This window comes from Neophocaena asiaeorientalis, unplaced genomic scaffold (assembly GCF_003031525.2).
Source record: "Neophocaena asiaeorientalis asiaeorientalis breed wild unplaced genomic scaffold, Neophocaena_asiaeorientalis_V1.1 scaffold276, whole genome shotgun sequence".
Classification (NCBI taxonomy): Eukaryota; Metazoa; Chordata; class Mammalia; order Artiodactyla; family Phocoenidae; genus Neophocaena; species Neophocaena asiaeorientalis.
In genome coordinates, this window is record NW_020173725.1 from 156898 (window position 1) to 180612 (window position 23715).

A 23715-nucleotide genomic window follows, 5' to 3' on the forward strand; every position below is an offset into this window, starting at 1 on the left:
TTCTGGAAGTAGATCCCAGCAATCTGTGTTTTAACAAGCCCCCCACTGCCCCTCAGGGTTGACGCTCTTCCATAAAGTTTGCACAGGGCATGAGCCCCAGTTTGGGCTGCATGTTGAAATCACCTGTGGAGGTTTAAGTACTACTGATGCCTGGGATGCCCCTCACCGCGTGTTGTGATTTAGGTAGTAGGGGACTGGCATGGTCCTCCAGGGAGCTGCAAGCAGCCTGGGAGCTTCTTAGTGTACAGCCAGTTGCAGAGAGCCGTGGGCCCCGCAGCGGTCCTCAAACTAGAGCAAGCCCCAGAATGCCCTGGAGGGCGGGTGCAGACAGAGATGGCTGGGCCCTGCCCCAGAAGTTCTCATTCAGTCTGTGTGGCATGGGGCTGAGAATTTGAAAATTTTACATTTCTAATAAGTTCCCCAGGGATGCTGCTCTACTGGTCTGGGACCAGCAAGTGAAGAAGCACAGCACAGCCTGACAAAGGTCTGGGTCCCGCCTGCAACAGGATGGGGCGTGGAGGGGGTGGGGAGACATCTCCCTAACTCGCCCTTCTCAGCCTCCTTCTCTTCGAACTCTAGGCCCCCACTGGAGGATTTGGTTCATCCCCACTGTGGAGCTTGTGTAACTCTAATTTTTGCTACTGTATCCCAAGGTTAAACGCACTGGGTGGGGAGGGAGGCAGCAGAGGACTGATTAGGTAAATTTAGGTTCATCCATCCAATGGAATACTGTGAAGTCCTGAAAAATTAATGCAGCGGCTCTATATAAAGGGATTAAGCAATAACCACAGAAAAATATGTACACTGTGCTCCCGTTTAGGAAAAAGGAAAAGAACGCGTACATCTATGTGCCTGTGTTTGCACCAAGTATCTCTGGAAAGGTGCGTGACAAACCATTAACAATGGAATCTCTGGGCGGAGACTGGATGGCCCGGCAGGAGGGAGACCTACTTCTCACTGTGCACCCTTTTGCTTTTCTTTCCTTCTCCCTTCCTTCCTTCCTTCCTTCCTTTTTTTTTTTTTTTTTTTTTTTTTTTTCTTATATTATTGCTCAAAAGTAAACTACTACATTAAAAAACAAAACAAAACACCCCACGATGAACTCTTTGGTGACACCAATAAAACCCTTTCCTGGGTGCACCTGTTGGGTCGCTCTGGGACTGTCACATCACAGCCTGGCTGGGCAGGCAGGCCTGGTCAGCAGGTTGGCTGTGAGCTCTCTGACCTTTCCTGGGAGCTCCTTCTTCCTGACCCTCTCAGGAGAGTCTATTTTTTTCACTTCTCCTCCTTTGCATTCCCTGGAAACATCTGGTTGGGAGCTCGGCAGAGGGAGTGAATTAAAGCAGCAGGTACCCAGGGCTCTGCAGAGGGCGCCTAACTGATTCCTGCACATCAGTTAGGTCCCGTGTGATCTGTCTGCAGCACGCTCGCCATGCAAAATAAAACCGCAAAGGTCATTTGAAGCCCACGCGGGGAGGCTGCATCCACTGCTCTGGGTAGTACCAGGCAAGTGGTGGGGCAGGCACCAGGGACAGGCTATGCAGCAGACACCGCGCCAAATCCTGACTCCACCACCTGCCGGCTCTGTAACTCTGGGAAAGTCACTGACCCTCTCTGAGCCTGGGTGAACCAGCAGGCTGCACGTTAGTACCTGTGTGTCATGTGCCTGGCAAGCACAAAGTGCTTAAGAAATATTGATTTCACGTCCCTAGTTCCCATGCCCCAGCCTCAGGTAGCCAGATCCCGTTAAGCAGGGACAAGCTAAACAATGAAGAGCGCAGCCCCCAGGGAAGAAAAGGGAGCCTCACCTTCCTCGGAAGAGTCCTTCTCTGTGTCCACAGCCTTCGGGCCCTTGCGGATCCCTGAGGAGAGCAGGAGTAGTTAGTGTCTCCAATGCCTTGGACCCCATCCCCGCCTTAGAGGAAAGCACGGGACAGCGTGTGAGTGCCCTGCCAGACACGGCAAGCCCTCGAGTCAGTTCTCTAGCAGAGAGAGGCAGGATGGAGCAGCAGTCACAACCATGGACCCTGGAGGCAGAAAGATCAGAGTCCACGTTCCAGCTCTGCCCCCCAACTAGCTGCACAGGACACGGTAAGTCCTTGAACTTCTCTAAGCCTCAGGCTCCTCATCCAGAAAGTGAGAACAATAATACCCGCCCCATGTTAAATCATGGGGACAATGGATTTGAAGTCCATGGCACACAGCTCCTATGAATGGCACACACCCCAGCCCCAGCACCCAGGAGATCAAGGCCATAGGAATAGTGCCTCTCTGAACTGGTTGTGAGGCTGGGAAAGAAATGTCTAGCCTCGAGGCAGGGGACGGGGGAGATGTGTGGGTCTGCAAGGAGAGGCAGAAGGGAAGCTACAGACATAGGGCAGAAGAGGCGGGGTGGAGTAGAAGGGCCAGGTTTCATAAGCAGGAGCGGTCCCCTGTAGGTTGCTGGTGCCCTTTAAACGCCAGCGCCTGTGTCCATCAGACACACACAAGCACGCACACCAGCACGCCGGAGTACCCAAGAGGAGGAGGGCGTACCCTCCAGACAGGCCACATTCACACAGATTCGCAGAGATTTGGGGTCAACTCGCTACACGCTGGAAACAAGGTAAAGTTGGATGGAACTGAATCACAGGCACGGTGAAGTAGAAAGAGCCTGTTCCGGAGCCCTGCCTGCCCCATCCATCACTGCCCCCAAGATCCTCACTCCCCGCTCCCACCTCACGTCTCCACCGTCCTACAGAGAAGAGCAGGCCAGGCAAGAAACCCTGCCAGCCACATGGAACGCCTTCAGCACAAACCTGGGCTGCAGCCCTGTCTGTCCCAGAAACTGACGTCTTCTCACCCTCCTCCACCCAGCCAGAGAGCCTGACGCTACAGATTCCTGAGCTGCTGCCACCAGCCGCGTCCTATACATTGACTGGTGGGGGACAAGAGACAGGAGAGGCCAAGACGATAGCCACGATTGTTACAAACCTCCCCGTACAGACTTACCCTCCACCTTCCTGAGAGACATGGTCTGGATCTGCAAAGATGTGGAACAGAGCAGGTTACAGCCAGCAGGGGACTCTGCTGTGAGCGGTGGCTCTGCCTAGTTCTGTGAAGCAGGGACGGCCAGTGTTTCCATGCCAACCACTGGGAACTAGAGGGAGCTCAGAGTACTCTGCCCCAGCCCCTCAATGGCACCAAGGGTGAACAGCAGCAACTGAGATGGCACCATGCTCCACTTTCCCTTGGTGAGGAGACAAGAATGCCCCTCTTCAGAGAGGCCTGTGGTTTGAAGGGCAGGAGCCCCATGCAAGCAGAGGGGGCAGGCACACAGGCAGTACTGTCGGTATAATTGGTGGAAATCAGCCAGGGCAAGGGAGGCTCCCCTCCTGCGATGTGGGCATCTGAGCTGAGTGCCCCGTGGGAGGGAGGAGGTATGATGTGGATGGTCAACGACTCTCTGCTCAACCCCTCTTTTCCAGGAAGTGCTTCTTCCTCCTCCTTCCACATAGTTGCAGACAGGACAGCCCCTTGTGGCAACGAGTCCCCCACACCACAGCCAGGTTTGGGCAGAGAATTCTGGACTGGTAACATGTGAACTCAAGAGCTCTTGACGGCCAACTGGTTTGAGTTTTGGTTGTCACTGTTTATTTGTTTGCTTGTTTGTTTTGCCATGTAGGGCAGACACGGAGTGGAAGCTGACCTTCAGAGTAAAAGAAAAAATCGAAGCGGATACAGAGAGAGGGAAAGAGACACACAGCAGAGGAAAACTCCTGACTACACTCATGTCTCTGGTCCCAATTCATTCCTAGACTTGGCTGCACCCCTGCCTCGAGCTCTCTGAGACACCCCGTCTCCCCTCTTCTGCTTAGGCTTGAGTTGTTTTTCATTACCTACTGATGAATGACTCATCCAACATCCATTTCTAACTATTCCTCCTTTGCTTACCTCTACCCTAGAAAGTATAAAACGAATTATTCCTTTTCTAACCTTCCTTGCAACTATAGTTGCCCATATAACACAGCTTTGAACAGTAAAATATAAGTAGAAGTCTTGGGAAAGAGCCTTTTCATCAACTGCTTCCATTGGATATGACTGTGATGGTTGGGGCTATGGCAGCCATCTTGCAACTATGAGAGTCAAGCATGAGAACAAAAGTCAATATGCTGAAGATGGTAATTAAAACAAAGAAAAAAAGAAAAAAGAAACAGAGTCTGCGTTTCCAATGGCATAATCTTGCAGCTAAACCAAGGCCATCAACTGTCACCTATTTTGGTGTTACAATAAAAATAAACCCCTGTTAACCTATTCTGCTATGTTTAGCCAGTGGGTTCCTAACTGAAACACGTGCAAACAAGAGTTCTGGGTAACATAAGGAGGAAACCTCCAGACTGGACCTGAGGCGGCCACAGCTGTGAAGAGTTAAGTGTGTTGGGGGAGAAACAGTAAAAAGAAAAGCAGCAGGGCCATGGTTAATAAGATATGTTGACGGTGAAGTACAGCTGGGAGAACAGAAAGGCACAAATAGCAAGAGGTACAGGAACAGTGGATTAGACAGTGACAGTGGGTGCTCAGCCCAGGGAAGCTGTGTGGAGGGTGGTATCGGACCCATGGCAAAGGACCTGAGGCCACAGGAGGGCCCAGCTGGGGACAGATACTCGTCTCCACCGACCTGGGGCTCAGAAGGAGGAGCTGAGCCCAGGCTGGGCAGACAGTGATCTGCACTAGATGAAGAGTCACAGGGGCCAGTTCTAGGAGAGGGTGCTTAGTGAGTGACGCCTTTTCATCACACTAGTTTATCTGACAACTTCATCAGAGGCAGTCAATTTATGAAAAAGGAATTAGTTAAGAAATGATGTCTGAGGACACAGTGAAAGGGGCACACGCTTTGCATTCCACCTGCCTGGCGAGGGTTGAATCTCACCCCTGTAATTTATAACGTGCCCCGTGTGGACTCGAGTGAGGCGCTTGACTTCTCCTGCCTGTTTCATCATCTGTCAAATGAAGATGGGGAGAAGGTAATGTCTACCTTGAAGGGCAGCAGTGAGGCTTCCACGGAGGGATAAGCAAAGTATCAACCAGGTGCTGGCCCTCACAAGGTCTCTGGTGGTACCGTGAACCCACTAACACAGGACAGCAGGCACGTCTTCAGCACCCTCATCACTTCCTGCCCCTCAAATCTGAGGACTCTTCTCTCTCCTCAAAGAGTCTGCCTAATGAGGCTAGTGCCGATAAGTCCAGAAGAATCTAAGGAAATCCTCGCAGGGAAGAGGCCTAGGGCTCCAGGTCCTGGCTGGGAGGAGGGACACACCTACCATCTCCTCCTGGGAGGCGATGAGCCTGGTTTGTTCCTGGAGCTGGGCGCGAAGGGCAGTGATCTGGCGCTGGGCCTGGAGAGCTGCTTTCCTCTGATCCTGAGACAGGGAGGCCTGGAGCCTCTTGTTCTGCTCCTGCAGCTGGTGGCACAAGATGGTCGGTCAGTCACATGTCTGCAGGGACCTCTGAGTGCCCAGTGCCTGCAGGGCCTGCACCTGTAGGCAAACGCTGGTCGGGGTTTCACCTGAAGCAGGTGGAGTGTCTCCAGACCTGGGCAGGTGGCTTTCTAACAAGACTGACTTCCTTCCCATTTGAGAACATTTCAAGTGGTGCCTGAGAAGTGAGAACTGAATGCAGGCCCCTAAGATCAGGGCAAAAGGCTCCCTGTCAGGTGTGCCACCCACTGAAGGACTGTCAAGTTGAGGTCATTCGAAAATCATCAAATGGATGTTTTTAGGTGAAGACAAAAGGTGAAGGAAATGCGGTCTAAGAGCAGAGAGAAAATGACACTGTTTATTTTTGCATAAAGAACCTCTAGAAGAATACAAGAAAGCAATAAAAGTGGTCACCTGTGGGGTGGGTGTCGGGGACAGGGAGATGGAAACGGAGCGGAAGTAAGACTTTACTCCATGTACCTTGATATAGTTCTTCTGCTTTTGGAACAAACTTGAATGCATTTCCCATTTTTAAATGTTTCAAATAAGATAAACCCATCAGATGGGAATTACTGGAACGGGGGGAATCCATCCTGCACCAGATTCAGACCTAAGCACCTTCACCTTCTGAGCTTTCCGCAGCAGAACCTGGGGCTCCTGTTAACCGGCTTCCTCCTCAACTTGCCTCCTTGTCAGGGACATTTTTAGAGAAGCTGTTTTCTCTGCCCTGAGGCCTGCTGCTCTCTGCCCACTGGTCTCAGTGTCTGAACCCTTCCATTTGAGCTGCCCGTGAACTATCACTGAGGTCCACAGCCACCGGGGTCTCTCCTGGTTGGAGTTTCAAAGGAGGGCCCAAACACAGAAAGACCAGGCAGCTCTCTGAGTTGTACAGCACCACCCTCCTTGGAGCACCTTACGGGGTCACTGCAGAGGAAACCACAGAGAAAGGATGTGTTGGTTTCAGAAGAGAAGGCCCAGAGGCCCCTGCTCCCTGCCAGGGAAGTTGCTCTCTGGGCGGCTGACCCCTCCGTGTATTGATGGGGGTCAGCAGCCAGGAACAGTATCAGCAAAAAATTATCTGCCAATGAGTTCAAGGGGGGCGGGGCTGAAGGATGGGGAGGGCAGGATGAGAGGACGTCGTGGGAAACCAGGCTCCCCAAAACGGTCCAGTGAGACCTACCTCTCTCTTCTGAGCTGCATGCTCTTCCTGCAATACCTTCATTTTTCTCTTCCATTCTGTTTTCTGGAAAAGATTAAATGCTTATCAAGTGGGCCCCTCTAGATATTAAAATATACTATAAAGCTACACGAGTAGTAGAAAACCCAGACAAAGATGGGGAAAAAATGGAATCTTAGTCTGGGGGAAGATGGATTATTGACAAATGATGTTCAAACAAGTAGTTAACTGCCTGAAAAAAAATATGAATTTGGATCCTTATTTCATATCTTAAACGAGAATAAATTCCAGGTGGTCAAAGATTTCAACTTAAAACATGTAAGTGACGTCAGCAAGATGATGGACCAGGAGGTTCCAGCTCTCAAAACACCCACAGATGAGACCTTTATGGGAGCCTGGGAATCCAGCTGAGAGGTCCCAGCACCTCGGTGAAGCAAAAAAACCCAAGAATAGACACACTGAAGAGGGGAAGAAGAACAGTTTTCACCTCACCTGTGTCACCCCTCACCCAGGTTGGCACAGCTCAGTGCCAAGAGAGACCCACTCAGCCCACAATCTCTCCCATGGGGAAAGTGAGAGCAAGTGAGCACCCAACTGCCCCAGCCTTGAAGGATGCTGCCCAGGAGGCCCACTTCTGCCTCACCCCACCCAGAACTGAGGGAATCAGCACGGCTGACTTGGTTTTTGGTACTGGCACACGGATCTCAACACCAGCTCTAGATTCTACTAGCTAGCTTGTGGACAGTGGAAGGTGTGGAGGAGGAAAAGTAAAAGTGTAGACTATTTGTATGCAGTCAAAGTTAAGTTGTTTTTGGCTTAAAACAGAGTGCTGTAATTATAAGATGTTTTATATAATCTAATACTAATCACAAAGAAAAAACCTGTAGCAGATATACAAAAGAGAAAGAGAAAGGAATCAAAGCATACTGTGACAAAAAAATCATCAACTTACAAATGAAGACAGCAAGAGAAAAAGAAAGGGACAAAGTAACTACAGAACAGTCTGAAAACCATTAACAAAACGGCAATAGAAAATCCTTACCTAACAGTGATTACGGATTAAATTCTCCAACCAAAAGATCAAAAGTGGCTAAATGGATTTTTAAAAAAAGATCCAACTATATGCTGTGTACAAGAGACTCAGGTTAGCTTTAAGGACACACATAGGCTGAAACTGAAGGAATGAGAGAAGACATTTCATGCAAATGGTAAACAAAAGAGAACAGGATACCTATACTTATATCAGACAAAATAAGTCAAAAACTGTTGCTAGAGACAAAGAAGGTCACTACATATAGGGATCAATTCATCAGGAGGATATAACGACTGTAAATATACAGTCAGCCCTCTATATCCACAGGTTCCACATCTGTGTATCCCACATCCATGGATTTAACCAACCATGGATTGAAAATATTTGGAAAAAAAGTTCCAAAAAGCAAAGCTTGAACTTGCCTCATGCTGGCAACTATTTACATAGCATTTACATTGTATTACAATATTTACAACTAGTTACATAGAATTTACATTGTATTAGGTATTATAAGTAATTAGAAGTAATCTATAGATGATGTAGAGTATATGGGAGGATGTGCAAAACATAAGGGACTTGGGTATCTGAGAACTTTGGTATCCACAGCTGGTCTGGAACCAATCTCCTATGAATGGACACTGAGGGATGACTATATACTCACCCAACATAGGAGCACCTAAATATATAAAGCAAATATTAACAGAACTGAAGGGAGAAATAGACAGTAATACAATAATAGTAGGGGATTTCAATACTCCACTTTCAACAATGGATATATCATCTAGACAGAAAATCAATAAGTAAACCATGGACTTGAACAGCACTATAGACCAAGTGTACTGAACAGACATATACAGAACATCCCATCCAAGTAGCAGAGTACACATTCTCCTCAAATGCCCAAAGAACATTCCCCAGGACAGATCACACATTAGCCCACAAAACAAGTCTTGCCAATTTAAGCTTGAAATCATATCAAGTTAATCTTTTCCAACCACAATGCTATGAAACTAGAAATCAATAATAGGAGAGAAACGGGATAATTTACAAATGTGTAGATATTAAACAACACATTCCTGAACAAAGAAGAAATCAAAAGAGAAACAAAAAAAATAACTTGTGACAAACAAAAATGGAAACACAACATACCAAAACTTCTGGGATGCAGCAAAAGCAGTTCTACGAGGGAAGTTTACAGTCATAATATTTTACATTAAGAAAAAGGAAAGATCTCAAATAAATAACCTAACTTTATACCCCAAGGACCTAGAAAAAGAAGAATAAACTAAACCCAAAGTTAGCAAAAGGCAGGAAGTAATAAAGAGTAGATCAGACATAAATGAAATAGAGAATAGAAAAACAATAGACAAGATCAACAAAAGTAAGAGTTAGTTTTTGAAAAGATAAACAAAATTGACAAATCCTTGGCTAGATTAAGAAAAAAAGAGAAGTCTCAAACATATAAAATCAGAAATAAAAGAGGAGACACTACAACTGTTATCACAGAAATGCAAAGGATTACAAGAGATGTCTATAAACAGTTACACACCAATAAATTGGATAACCTAGAAAAAAATAGACAAGTTCCTAGAAACATACAACCAACCAAGACTGAATCATAAAAAAATAGAAAATCTGAACAGACCAATAATGAGTAGGGAGATTGAATCAGTGGTCAAAAATCTCCCAACAAAGAAAATCCCAGAACTGGATGGCTTCACTGGTGAATTCTACCAAATGTTTAAAGAATTAATGCAAATTCTTCCCAAAAATTGAAGAGGAAGAAACTTCCAAACACATTTTATGAGGCCAGTATTACCCTTGTCAAATGCCAGAGAAGGACACTACAAGAAAAAAAAATTATAGGCCAATATCCTTAAAGAACATAGATGCAAAAATATTCAACAAAATACAAGCACATTAAAAGGATCATACAACATGATCAAGTAGGATTCATCCCCAGGATACAAGAATGGTTCAACGTACACAAATCAATACATGTGATACACTACATTAACAAAATAAAGGATAAAATTATATGATCATTTCAATAGATGTAGAAAAAACATTTGACAAAATTCAATATCCTTTTATGATTAAAAAAAAACTCTCATCAAAATGTGTATAGAAGGAATATACCTCAACATAATAAAGGCCATATATATGACAAACCCAGAGGTAACATCATACTCGACAGTGAAAGCTGAACACTTTTCCTCCAAGATCAGAAACAAGACAAGAATGTTCACTCTCACCATTCTTACTCAACATGGTACTGGAAGTCCTAGCCAGTACTGGAAGTCCTAGCCAGAGCACTGAGACAAGAAAAAGAAATAAAAGGCATCCAAATTGGGAAGGAAGAAGTAAAATGATTTGTTTGCAGATGAGATGACTGATGACCTTACAAATGGAAAATCCTAAAGACTCCACCAAAAAAAAAAAAAAAAAACTGTTAGGATAAACAAATTTGGTAAAGTTGCAGGATACAAAATCAGCATGCAAAAATCAGTTGTATTTCTCTACACTAAAAACAAACTATCCAAAAAAGAAATTAAGAAAATTATCCCATTTACAGTAGCATCAAAATAAATTAAATATAGGAATAAATTTATCCAAGGAGGTGAAAGAGCTATACAGTGAAAACTATAAAACGTCAATGAAATAAATTGTAGAAGACAAATAAATGAAAAGATATCCCATGCTCATGGAGTGGAAGGATATTGTTAAAATACCCATACTACCCAAAACAATTTACATATTCAAAGCAATCCATATCAAAATTTTAATGTTATTTTTCACAGAAATAAAAAAAAATTCCAGGGCTTTCCTGGTGGCGCAGTGGTTGCGAGTCTGCCTGCCGATGCAGGGGACACGGGTTCGTGCCCCGGTCCGGGAGGATCCCACATGCCACGGAGCGGCTGGGCCCGTGAGCCATGGCCGTTGAGCCTGCACGTCCGGAGCCTGCGCTCCTCAACAGGAGAGGCCACAACAGTGAGAGGCCCACATACCGCAAAAAAAAAAAAAAACAAATCCTAAAATTCATGTGGAACCACAAAAGACCACAAATAGCCAAACCAATCTTTAGCAAGAAGACAAACTGGAGGCATCACTTCCTGATTTCAAATTATATTACAAAGCTACAGTAATTAAAACAGTATGGTACTGGCATAAAAACAGACACACAGACCAATGGAACAGAATACGAAACCCAAAATTAAACCCACATATGCATGGTCAACAAATCTTCAACAAGGGCACCCAGAATACAAAACAGGAAAAGGATAGTCTCTTCAGTAAATGGTGTTGGGGAAAATGGATATCCACATGCAAAAGAATGAAATTGGACCAATATCTTACACCATACACAAAAGCCAACTCAAAATGGATTAAAGACTTAAATGTAAGACCTGAAACCCTAAAAATCCTAGAAGAAAACAGGGACATTGATCTTGTCAATGATTTTTGGATGTGATACCAAAAGCACAGGCAACAAAAGCAAAAATAAACAAATGGGACTACATCAAACTAAAGTTTCTTTACAGCAGAGGAAACCATCAACTGATGAAAAGATGACCTATGAAATGGAAGAAAATATTTGCAAACCATGTATCTCATAAGGAGTTAATATCCAAAATACAAGGAACTCATATAACTCAACAGTAAAAACCAATCCAATTAAAAATGGACAAAGGACTTGAATAGACATTTCTCCAAAGAAGACCTACAAATAGTCAACAGGTATATGAAAATGTGCTCAACATCATTATTCAGCAGAAGAATGCAAATCAAACTACAATGAGATTATCACCTCATACCTGTCAGAATGGCTACTATTTTTAAAAGTAACAAAAGATAACAAGTGTTGGCAAGGATGTGGAGAGAAGGAAACATTTTACACTGTTGGTGGAAATGTAAATTGGTAGTCATTATGGAAAAACAGTATGGAGGCTCCTCAAAAAAATTAAAGACCAAGAGAGTTACTCATTTTCCCAGGGGAATCTCCCATGTATCCATGAGGTATACATGTTAATAAACTTGTTTTCCTCTTATTAAAAAAATTAAAAACAGAACTACCATATAATCCAGCAATCCCACTTCTTGATTTTGATTCAAAGGAATTGAAATCAGGATCTCAAAGAAATACTCACACTCCCATGTTCATTGCAGCAGTATTCACAATAGCCAAAATATAGCTACACTTACCCCCAGATTCAATGAGTTATATACATTAAATATGCACAGCTTTTTACATGTGAATCGTACCTCAATAAAGTGACATGTATGAATGAATGAATGAATGGATGAATGAATGAGCAAACAAACTAACAAAAAGAAAACACAGGAATATTTTCTTTTTCTCTTTTTGGCCACACTGCGCAGCTTGTGGGATCTTAGTTGCCTGACTAGGGATCGAACCCAGGACCCTGCCAGTGGAAGCATGGGGTCCTAATCACTGTACAGCCAGGGAATTCCCATGATTATTTTCTTTTTAAATCTCAGAGTGGGCATAAACAAAAGACTGATAATCTGATCATTTTGACCACATAAACATTATTAATTTTGTATGGTCAAGACCATGATAAACAAAGTTTAAGGATGACTAGAAAACAGGGGAAAATAGCCACAACAAGAGCAGCAAAGGGTTGGTTAATTTCCATACGTTATACAAACTCACAAATTGGTAAGGAAATCAACACAAAAAATAGGCAAAGGATGTGAAAGAGTTCATAGAAAAAGAACAGCTTTTTTAAATGTGAAACTTGAAACATCAAGCAGTGGAAACGCTTCACCTCTGCTAGTTAAATGTTAAGCTCTTTCTTAACAGTCTTGGAGAGCAGAAGCAGGACATGATTGAATGACTGTGCCAACTGCCCTTCCTTGCTATGGAACTATCAGTGATACAGACCATATGTAACTGGACTGATGTAAGGTTCATCCAGTGGAGGCCAGGCCAACCCCTCCCAGCCCATGACAGCAGATCGTGCATAAGTCTTCCCAGTTCCATATCCAGTGACCTCACATTAGCAGCATGAAATCAGCCATGGTGGGAATATTTACACCACAGAAAATGGCAAATGCTACAAATCAAAGCTTTTTTAGTTCCAGACAACCGGTTGTTAAGTATTTAACATCACACCATTAGACCCATGCCAAATATCTTTAAAGCCAGAAGACTGTCACACTTTCTAAGAATTGTTTTCAACTGGGTTGGAATCAAAATGAGGGCAAGGGTGTCCAGTAAGATACACGGCTGAATGTATTTTGAAAAAACTCCCAGGCAAATCTGACACTGCACACATTTATGTCACCAGCCTCACCTGAGAATCCTAAGAACCCTACTCTATGCTTTCATGAATTGGCAGAAGGTCTGAAAATATAGAACTTTGATGTCTTTCAACTTCCCTTAAACCACAGAGCAAAACCGACAAACTCTGTTGGAAGACAGCATGGTTCTCGCCTGGCTCTGGGAAGAAAGGCACGGGGCATCAGCTCACCTGAATCTCCATCTTCTCCTTCAGGCCCCGGAGCTCCTGAGCCTGGCTGAGTCGTTCCTCGGGCTCCTCATCCTGCAGGGACCCGAGGTTGGACTTCATCACCTTGTGGGACTGCAGTGCCTGCAGTTTCTGGAAAGATCAGGGTGCAGTTTCATTCAGATGCATATCTAATCATGATGTTGTCTTTTATACCCGGAGCAGTGTCAGAAGGGCACATCTAACCCCAACCACAAAGCCCCAACCTGAACTCACTAGGTATCTGCATGCCTGCAAACATTCACACAAGTTCACACTCCCCTTCACTAGTGTTCTCCTGAGAGCTCAGCCCTAGCGCAGGAGAAGCAAATTCCCATGGAAGAACAGGATTCAAGAGTGTCATTTCCATTGTGCTGAAATTCTGCTGGACTTCAAACCCGGAACTTGCCTGATGGCTTTCCCATTTCTTCCTCAGTCTCGAATAGGCTGAAGAGAATCAGACTATCGGAGCTTTGAGGAGGGTCTCAGGCACTCCAGACCACTCCCTGAGGACTCCTGGCCCTCTTCCCACAAAGAAAAATCCTGGCTGTCACCAAGAAGGCCTGGCTTTTCACAACTTGGAGTCATGTCACCAAAGCCTAGTGCTCCCCAAGCTAATAGCATATGGTGTGAAGGAAAAGGCATGGAAAAGTGGATCAAAGACAAGGTGCCCTTCCACCCCACTATGGTTGTATTTTTAAATATATCACTACTGCAGTGACAAAAGCAATTATCTCCATCTCTATTACTATATCAAACTCATAAGCCCTATTCAAGCTTTAGAGAACAGTTAAGTCCCTGAGTTTAACTTCTCACTCTTGCTAATCTTTAACTCTTCTCAGTTCCTGCTAAAGCAATATTGGGTCCAAGTGTTAACCATTTCTAAACCCCTTGAATATTTTTGTAGAGTCAAATGCTTGATCAGATGTATGCACAACTTTTGGTCCCTGATGTGTCACTTCTGTCTTCACACTGCTGCTTATGACACACCAGAGAGCTGGCTTTCTTGGCATCACAAACCTTCGTGGTGTTTTCCTTTCAACTGGGGTAAAGTGGACTTACAGTGTTTTTCACAATCACTCTAAATGGAATCTTATCTCTTTCCCCATCCCCCAGAATTTTTAAAAAATAAATCAACAAGATAATTACCCAACTACACTGAGAATCTCGTATCCAGTTTGGTTCCTATACTTTAATAAAAGTGAAATAATAAAATGTCAGGTGAGAGGAGATGGGCGGGGGAGATACACAAACACAAAAATACAACAGAAGCCATCCTATAGGGGAAAGGCAAAAAAAAAAAAAATGGATGTTCCAGTTTAGGACAGTGTGATCCAAGTTAAAAGGAAATCATGGATGGTAGTAAGAATTATGTCCTCATTTACCACAACCCAGAATTTCCTAACCAAAAGTAACCTTTTGATTTTTGAGGACACGGTTTATGAACAACAACTCCAAATTCAAATCAATACCTAGGTATCTAATGTGTCTAGTCAGTGAGTACCATGTCAGGGGAAGCATGAGAGTCAGGGAGTTTCAGATGAGCTCAGAGATGATGGGTGTGGAGCTGGGGGTTAGGAGTGTGACATCCACATGGTGGGGCAGCATCTTGTCCTCCACAGATTATCCCTGTCCACCCTGGGGGAACATTTAGGAATGGGAGGACTTGGGTCACTATCGATACACACACACACACACACACACACACACACACACATGCAGAGCTCGCATTGCACTCCCACCGCCCTCCATCCTTGGCTTTCCGTCTCAGGTTGAGGCCACCAAGGCTCCACGCATATCCTACGACAATCCCCTTCTAGAAAAGTTGTCTAGGTGTTTCTTTAGGCAAAGCATGCAATGATCATGAGAAACACTATTACACAATTCATTTTCAAATCAAGAAAAGATTCTCCTTGATGTTCAGTGGACAAATAAGAGCTAAATACATCCTGAAAATACTTCTCCTCACAAACATTATCCCTGATACGGTTTTAGTTATACAGGTTTATATGGGAAGATACAGTCCACGGATAACTTTAATAAGGTTCTCTTGAATAAACTTAATAATATATCCAGTAGAAGAGCAGGGGCTTTGAAGTTTAAGGAGCTGGGTTCAAATCCCAGCGCTACCTCTTAACAGCTGTGTGACCTTAGGCAAGTTATGCGACCTCAGTGTCTTGGCCTGTAAAGGAGGAATGATAATAGCTTTTTTTTTTACTTTTTGGCCATACTGTGCAGCACGTGGGATCTTCGTTCCCTGACCAGGGATCCCTGCGGTGAAAGCGCAGAGCCCTAACCACTGGACTGCCAGGGAATTCCCTAAAAAAAGAACTTTCAAAAAGAAATTAATAAACTAATGACACACCTACCTTTAGAATGTTATAGTTGTTTGGTTGTTATGAGGATTAAAAGTTAGTGTATATAAAGTACTCTGCACAGGGGCTAGAAAAGTTTCAGTAAATGTTAGCTATTATGTGTGACCCCCACAGACCCCAACAGAGAGCCTGGCCTGTAGCCAGGGCTCAGCAAGTACTCGTTAGAAGAAAAATGCATTCATTTACATTTTGCCTCATTTCTTGTCCAGTGATGAAAGCCCTTTGAGAAAATAAGGATAATATCTCAGGAGCTCTTACTATATGCCAGATAATGTTAAGTGCTGTCTATGTGTTAATTTAACCCTTTCAGAAACCTATCCTACAGAAAATAAACTGAGGCAGAGGAAGGTTAGGTAACTAGCCTAAGATCACACAGCCAGTATGTGATGGAGCAAGGATTCAATCCTGGACACTGGCCTCTAGTACCTGGCCTCACAGTGTATTACCCACCCCCAATGGCAGATGACAGAGAACTAGTACAAACAAAGAAATAATTTTGAGAACAAATAAACAGGTTTTCAACTAAAGAACTCTGAGAAGCCTTTTAGGTTGGGTACCTCTTCTAGCATAGAGTTCTGGTTGGCAACACTTTTAAATTCATCCCAAAATAATTTTTTGAGCTTGTCTATTTCCCCGTATAGCTTGGCCCGCTCTTTTTCTTTCCATTCATCAAATTCTTTCTTAGCTTCTGCTTCCCTCTGGCGAGTGATCTCTGCTTCCTACAAAGAAAAAGCAAGAACAAGAGAATCATTAATTCCACATTATGACCAATATTTACCGAGAAACTGCTAGGGCTCCTTGTCCGTGCAAGCCACTATGGAGACCCAAAGAACATTCATCCCCCGGTCCCCACTGCTGGGACAGGGAGTGGGATTAGTCTTATCTGAACCGTAAAGGCCCTTGAGGATGGGGATCATGTCTTTTCTCTCTTTATATTCCTCACAATGCCTGGCATAGTTGGTGCTCAGTAAATGCACGCTGAGGGAAGGAGTGATGAATGAATAAATGCCGGAAGGAGTGAGGCAAGTTTATGCATTTTCGTTCTACAAATACTTACTGAGTACCTCCTCTGGGCTGCCTTTGGGAGCTTATCCAGTCTTTGTCCTCAAAAAGCTAACTTATATTGTAAGAAGTTAAAATTCAGGTTCAAATGCTCTCAGAAGGTGCTGATGCAAAAAGCTGCAGTTCTCTTTTGGCCATACAGGTCTGACCAAGTAATTGAATTTTCCTTGCCAAACTACCTAAAATCATTTAGCACATCCAGGAAGACGCCATCATAGCTCTGTCTCCTGCTCTATGAAACAGCCAGAATTTTGGCCCTGTGGGATGCGAGTGCATCATGGGCCTCCCAGCTAGTCCGTGACCAAGCCCCTGCCGTTTGCTCTCCACACCCACCTGAAGCTGCCGCTGCCTCTCCGCTGCCCTCTGCGCTTCCAGCTCCCCTTGGGTCCACTTCAGCTTGGCCCACAGCTCTTCCAACACCTCCTCCACTGGCTGCTCCTGCTTCTTCTGCTTTCCTGTGGGATCCACTCGAAGAGAGGGTGACGGCATAAGTCAAGGTCAGTGGAATGTATACCGTCACACCTCAGTCTGAGTTCAGCTTTGCCACTTACACTGTACACTGACTTTGGGCAAATGACAGAACCTCCCTGACCCTCTGTTTCTCCAAACTGGAAAATGGACATAGTAATAGCACCTAACCCAGAGAGTTACTGTGAGGATGAAATGTGATAATGTAAAGGGCTTAGCGTAGTGCCTGGCAGGACAGCTCAATCCATGTGAACTACTGTTATCATTTAAAATAACTATTTTGACAGTACTAACACATGGTAATGTGAATGCAAAATCAGCAGAGTAACAGAAGCAGAATACCAAATAGTGTGTACACACTGATTATTGATACAAAGAACACATCTATGTATCCTGACAGCAATCAGAGGGGAATTTAAAATAGTGATAATAATTGTAGTTTTAATTTCACTCTTTTCAGGAATATAGTGTAGTTTAAAGGTGTAGTTTTAAATTTCCAGTGGAAAAAAGGCAGCATGCATTATGAAGAAACCTTGAATTACAGAAGAATATTCTAACTAAATCACATGATGATAAACTAAGAGTTAATGAAAAAGACACCAATTGTTCTTGAACATGTGTTACTTTTTTTTTTAATTTATTTATTTATTTTTGGCTGTGTGCCAGGGCTTTCTCTAGTTGTGGCAAGCAGGGGCCACTCTTCATCGCGGTGCGCGGGCCTCTCACTATCGTGGCCTCTCTCATTGCGGAGCACAGGCTCCAGACGCACAGGCTCAGTAGTTGTGGCTCACGGGCCTAGTTGCTCCGCAGCATGGGGGATTCTCCCAGACCAGGGCTCGAACCCATGTTCCCTGCACTAGCAGGCAGATTCTCAACCACTGTGCCACCAGGGAAGCCCAACATTTGTTACTTTTTAAAGTACATTTAGAGACTATTAGATGGTACTGTTACTGAAACTTTAAGCTTTACTTTGAAAAGAAATATATGGCTTTTCTCAGATGGGACTTTTTAGAAACAAGCAACTTTTAGAGGCAGTGCAAATTAATTTGGGTTAATTAAGTGATCTGAGGTGAGTCTGGAATGGGAGGGCTGGGTTATCTGAGAAGCCAGCTGCCTGACAATAAATGAATGAACATTAATGTAGCAGAAGTTGCCTTAAGAACATATTTTTCCTCTCCTTACAGCACTTTACATTAAGGAAATAACAAGGAATACGCACAACGATTTATGTACAAGAATGTTATCATCATGTGATTTATAATAGGAAAATTTTTTAGTAGCCCATATAAATTGAGAAATAATTCAACTGTGAAATATATTACGAGCGCCACATTATGAAATACTATTCAGCCATTAAAAATCATGTTTTCAAAGATGATTTACTGACTTTGGAAAAGGTGATATATTCTTAATTGAAAATAAGCAGTGTCAAAACTGCATCCTATATGACTATATATGTATAAAGAAAAATAATGACTGCGAACATACCAACATATTAACTGCAGGTGATATTGTCCACAGTTTTTATTTTCTCTTTTCTACCTTTCTGTATTTAAATTTTCTAGATCAAAGGATGTTTTTTCCAATTTCTTTATTGTGATGAAATATACATAACACAAAATTTACCGCCTTAGCCATTCTTAAATGTATAGTTCGGTGGTATTACATACATTCATAATGTTGTGCAAACATCACCACCATCCATCTTCAGAATGCTTTTCATCTTGTAAAACAGAGACTCTATTCTCACTAAACGCTAACTCCCCATTCCCCCTTCCTCTAGCCCCTGGCAACCACCATTCTACTTTCTGTTCCTATGAATTTGACTATTCTAGGTACCTCATTTAAGTAAAATCATATAGTATTTGTCCTTCTGTGACTGGCTTAGCTCACTTAGCATAATACCCTGTTGTAGCATATTGCAGAAGTACCCTTCTTTTTAAGGCTGAATAGTATTTCTTTGTATCTATATACCACACATTGCTTATCCATTCATCTGTCAATGGACATTTGGGTTCTTCTGCATCTTAGCTCTTAGCTACTATAAATATGTGTATAAATACCTCTCCAAAGATATATATCTTTATCAGAAAAAAATATTTAATAAGTGGAAAATCTGTTTTTCTTTAGCAGCCTCTAATGCAGAACCAAGAAGAATTAGATATATAATAAATGCATAGTAACTACGTGAATTGTGCTGTTTTAAAACTCTGTTCTTTGAGAAAGAAATTAAAATAAAGGGAAAAATATTTTATTCAATGGGATTTTTATATTTAATTTATATTATATTTTATCACATTATATTTTCATATCTATATTTATTTTACGTTTTAACAGCTACTTCTTATTGAACCTCAAAAAACAGATATAAAGTATGCGAACTTCTTAATAGGAAAAACATACAGCCTTGCTACTCATTTTAGAATTTGAAACAGTAAAATTACAGTGATTAAGTCATAATAAGCTCATGACATTAAAAAAGTCAAAGAATTGGTCTGACTGCTCATTAAGCCCAGTTAAGCTTATTCATAGTCAGCACCAGAGAACAGCAAATTCCAGAAGGCTGGGAGGTAAGGGCCCTTCAAAGTCACTCTGTCTTTTGTTTGTTTGTTTTTTGTTTTTTGTTTTTGCGGTACACGGGCCTCTCACTGTTGTGGCCTCTCCCGTTGCGGAGCACAGGCTCCGGACGCGCAGGCTCAGTGGCCATGGCTCACGGGCCCAGCCGCTCCGCAGCATGTGGGATCTTCCTGGACCGGGGCACGAACACGTGTCCCCTGCATCGGCAGGCGGACTCTCAACCACTGTGCCACCAGGGAAGCCCCAAAGTCACTCTGTCTGACTGCCCCATTCATAGTGAAGGACACAGAGGAGGAAACACTGACCATGGTCACATAACAGAAGGGGACAAAGCTAAGACTGGAACCTACCTGCCTGACTCCCAGCCCTTTTTCTCTAAACACGTGGTCAGAAACCCTCCCCGCCCCATGTGGGATCCCCCCATCCTCAACTGGATGATGAGGTTCTGAGGGCAGCTTTGGTGGTGTACATGCCCCTCACCCACTGAACACAAGCCCAGGCCCTTGCACGGTCCCAGGAGGGCCACCTGGACTCACCACCTTCCACCACGCCTGTATGTCTGCGCTGGATGTGGCCCTGAAGAAAGGTGGCGTTCATGAAGGTCTTGTCACACAGGTGGCACTACACAGAGGGAAGTAGTGGGAAGTGCAGGATTAGCTCACCTGAGTCAGCCAGGGATTCTCCCTCTATCAAAACTCTCATTCCTTGGGCCCCCTGGGCTGCTTCATATATAAAGAGATTGATTTACTGAGTAAGACAGTGACTGAACCCAAAATATATATACTATATATTTTACCCCCCCAATATATATATATATATTTTTTCTTTTTCTGAATTTTAAAACACTACCAGTGCTGTGGGGAGCTAGGAACAATGATTAGTATCATCCTTTGCTGATACTAAGGAATTTTTGTTGGTTTTTCAGGGCATGATGATGGTATTACATTTATGTTTAAAAGTGGGATGGGAGTCCCTGCCTTTTAGAGCTACATAGTGAAATATTTACAGATAAACTCATATGACTGATACACTTCAAAATAATACAGGGGCGGGGGAAATTGGGTAGAGGAACAAATGCGACAACATTGGCCATGAGTTGATAACTATTGGGCTGGAGAGTGTGAAGATGAAGGTTCATTATATTATTCTCTCTACTTTCACATATGTTTGAAATTTTCCACAATAAAAAGGTTTTTTTCAAAAAACACCAATGTCCAAGTCTCACCCAGAGTTGAGAACCACTGGAGCAAAGGGTAGTAAATATAGCATCTGAAATTCCACTTCACTCTCCTCAAGCATTTCAGACAATGCCAATCCAGCATATCATTTTTTCACTGTAAAACTTCAAAATTCTTCCCACACGGCTTTTCAGGCTGCCATTGCTAGTCAATCAGAGTAAGAGGGCAGATTATTTGCTGTCTTTACACAAAGGCAAATGTGACAGAAATTGCCAATCGTCCCCCAGTACCAGTTTTCCCTTTTCCCTTGGCAAAAGAAACCTTGATTTTTAGCTGACCGTGAGGCTAATGAGAATATATGTCACCTCCTCCCTTACAACCAGGTGTGGCCATGTGACTAAATTCTGGCCAATGGCATGTAAACAGAAGTGGTATATGCAACCACTTTTGGGAGGTGTCATTAAAGAAAGAGCCATGATATTCCTCACCCTCCCTCCTCCTGCTGAATGGAATGTGCACCTGAGAGGTGGAACTCAGGCAGCCATCTTGGACCAGGAGGCAGAAGTCACACAATGAGGCTGGAGAGAAACAAATCCAGAGCTGGGTCCGCGATTACATGCCACCCCTGGATTGTTTACCTCTAAACTTTGTTCATGAGAGAGAGAAACAAACTTCTATCTGGTTTAAACAATTATAATTTGAGGTTTCCTGTCATCCACAGCCAAACCTAATCCAGATGGATACAGCCTGGGTTGACGGACACTGCCCACTCCTGAGTTCTAAAGTGACACATGAATTTCTAGTTGTTTGAAGGAATAGCAGCTGGGGGGCAGGGAATATGTTACAATTATTCCAAATTATAAGCCTGTCCCCTCAACCCACCCCTCCCTGCTTCCCCTTTTCCACCCCAAGCAGCACACTCACAAACCAGGCACCAGACTAGTCCCTCCACCATGCCAGCTTTGGACCTGGGAAAATGAGATGCTGGCATTGCAGTGGCCCAACTTGCTGCCACACGGACAGAGTGTTTCTGAGAATGGAATCCACGCTGACAAAGAATTGCCAAGAGCTGCAGAGAGAGAAACTAGATTCTGGTGCCATCACCTAAGTCCCACCATAACCCTGGATTTTTCAGTTAAATTAACCAATAAATTCCTTATTGGCCTAAGCCAGGTTAGATTGCTGTTTTGTCCTTTACTGCTGGAAAGGTTCTGACCCTTTTATCATAATTAACATTATATTAATTATGTCAATTACCATTCAATCCACTAACATCATGTCCTAATGATTCCTTCTGTCCACCCACTCCCAAACTATGAATTTCTGTTAAACCTGAACCAGCATGATTTCTGTCTTCATCCTCAGAGCCTGGCAGAGGGCCGGGCCACCTGACAAGCTACTAAAGGGCAACTGTCCCTGATCCACTCTCTCCATAGAAAGAAACGCAAATGCTCAAATGCCACTCTGGGGAATGAACTGTCACTTGGCTGACTAATAGAGTCACTTTTCCAGAACAGGCCTGGCTCTACCAGTCCCCTGTCACACACCTCTTACACACACCTTTACACATCACACTCTCTACACACACACACAGCCTTCATTCACACACACACACCATAAATATATCGTCACATGCAAGCACGTTACACACCACACACTCTACATACATACCTACACATACCATTCACAGATGTACCTTCCACACAATCACAGACACATCTTAGACACCATCCATAAACACACACACACACCCTGCATACATTCACACATGCACACGTGAGACATGAACTCATACACACACCTGCCACACATGTACAATCTACACACACACACACCATAGACTTGATGAGACACCCTGGGGTTCTCTGGCCACCAGCAGCATCTCTGAAATCTACTCCCAGCCCCAGTGAGAAAAGCCACAGCAGCCTCAGGGGCCAGGCAGCGGTGCCGCCGGGGTGGCCGGTGGCCGGGCCCACAGCCCTCCTGGCAGCCCCGCCCGCAGAGATGCTCACCGCATGGTAGCTGTGGGCGCCCGTCTGCAGGAGCAGCTGCTGCAGGGCGCTGATCACCTTGCGCCGCCGGCGGCTCTCCTCCCGCACGCCCCTGAGCTCGTCGGCCTGGCGGCCCAGCTCCTGCTGGCCGCGCTCCTGCTGGCCCAGGCTGGCCTGCAGCCGCGCCTCTAGCTGGGCCACGCTGGTGCTCAGGCAGTCCTGGCAGTGCAGCAGGTACTCAATGCTGAGCTGCGCCAGCCGCAGCACCTTGAGCAGCGCCGGGTCCACGGGCTGCCCGCAGCGGCCGCACACCTCCCGGTCCAGGTTGCAGAAGGTGACGCTGACGATGTTCTCCTGCAGGGTGGCCACATCCAGCTCCCGTGCCACGCGGTCCACGTCCAGGGCGCTAATGCGCCTCCAGTCCATTCTCTCACGGCGAGGTTGGAACTTGAAGGTGGGGAGAGTGTAGGCTGCAAACAGGGGGTCGCTGAGGCCCTGGGCGGTGGTAGCGTGGGACTGCATGGACGGGGGGAGCCCTGGGCTGACCACTGGGGAAGGGTGCCACCAAGACCACGGCAGCAGGCACAAGAGCTGAGAGAGGGCCTGGAAAATGAGAGGAGGGTTGAAGTTAGGCCTGCTGAGTGTGGCTCCATGTGCCACGCTGGCCAGCAGGAGCCTGTAGTGTGCATGCTGTGCACTGACACAGCCAGAGCAAGGGTGTGGGCTTTATGACACACAAATGTGGATTCAGATCCTCAGCCTGGAGCAAGATCCTTTATATCTTTAAGCCTCCGTGTGTATTGGGGATCAGGGGGCCTCCTCTTCAGGCTTGCAGTTAGGAATGAGGCAGGCGAAACACCCAGGCCAATGCCTGGCATATAGCAGGTC

General features: G+C 44.6%; 1 protein-coding gene across 7 annotated transcripts in view; it reads right to left on the minus strand.

Annotated features, from left to right (window-relative positions):
- DZIP1L (DAZ interacting zinc finger protein 1 like) overlaps positions 1-23715 on the minus strand; it is a 46449-nt gene that overhangs the window by 10959 nt on the left and 11775 nt on the right. For all 7 annotated transcript variants that reach the window (XM_024750724.1, XM_024750723.1, XM_024750719.1 and 4 more), the window contains 9 exons: positions 22849-23430; positions 20195-20279; positions 16947-17068; positions 16109-16270; positions 13162-13290; positions 6637-6699; positions 5301-5441; positions 2992-3022; positions 1809-1862 (listed from right to left, as the gene is read on the minus strand). In XM_024750724.1, coding sequence (XP_024606492.1) covers positions 1809-1862; positions 2992-3022; positions 5301-5441; positions 6637-6699; positions 13162-13290; positions 16109-16270; positions 16947-17068; positions 20195-20279; positions 22849-23430 — 1369 coding nt within the window. The remainder of the gene's footprint in view (positions 1-1808; positions 1863-2991; positions 3023-5300; positions 5442-6636; positions 6700-13161; positions 13291-16108; positions 16271-16946; positions 17069-20194; positions 20280-22848; positions 23431-23715) is intronic.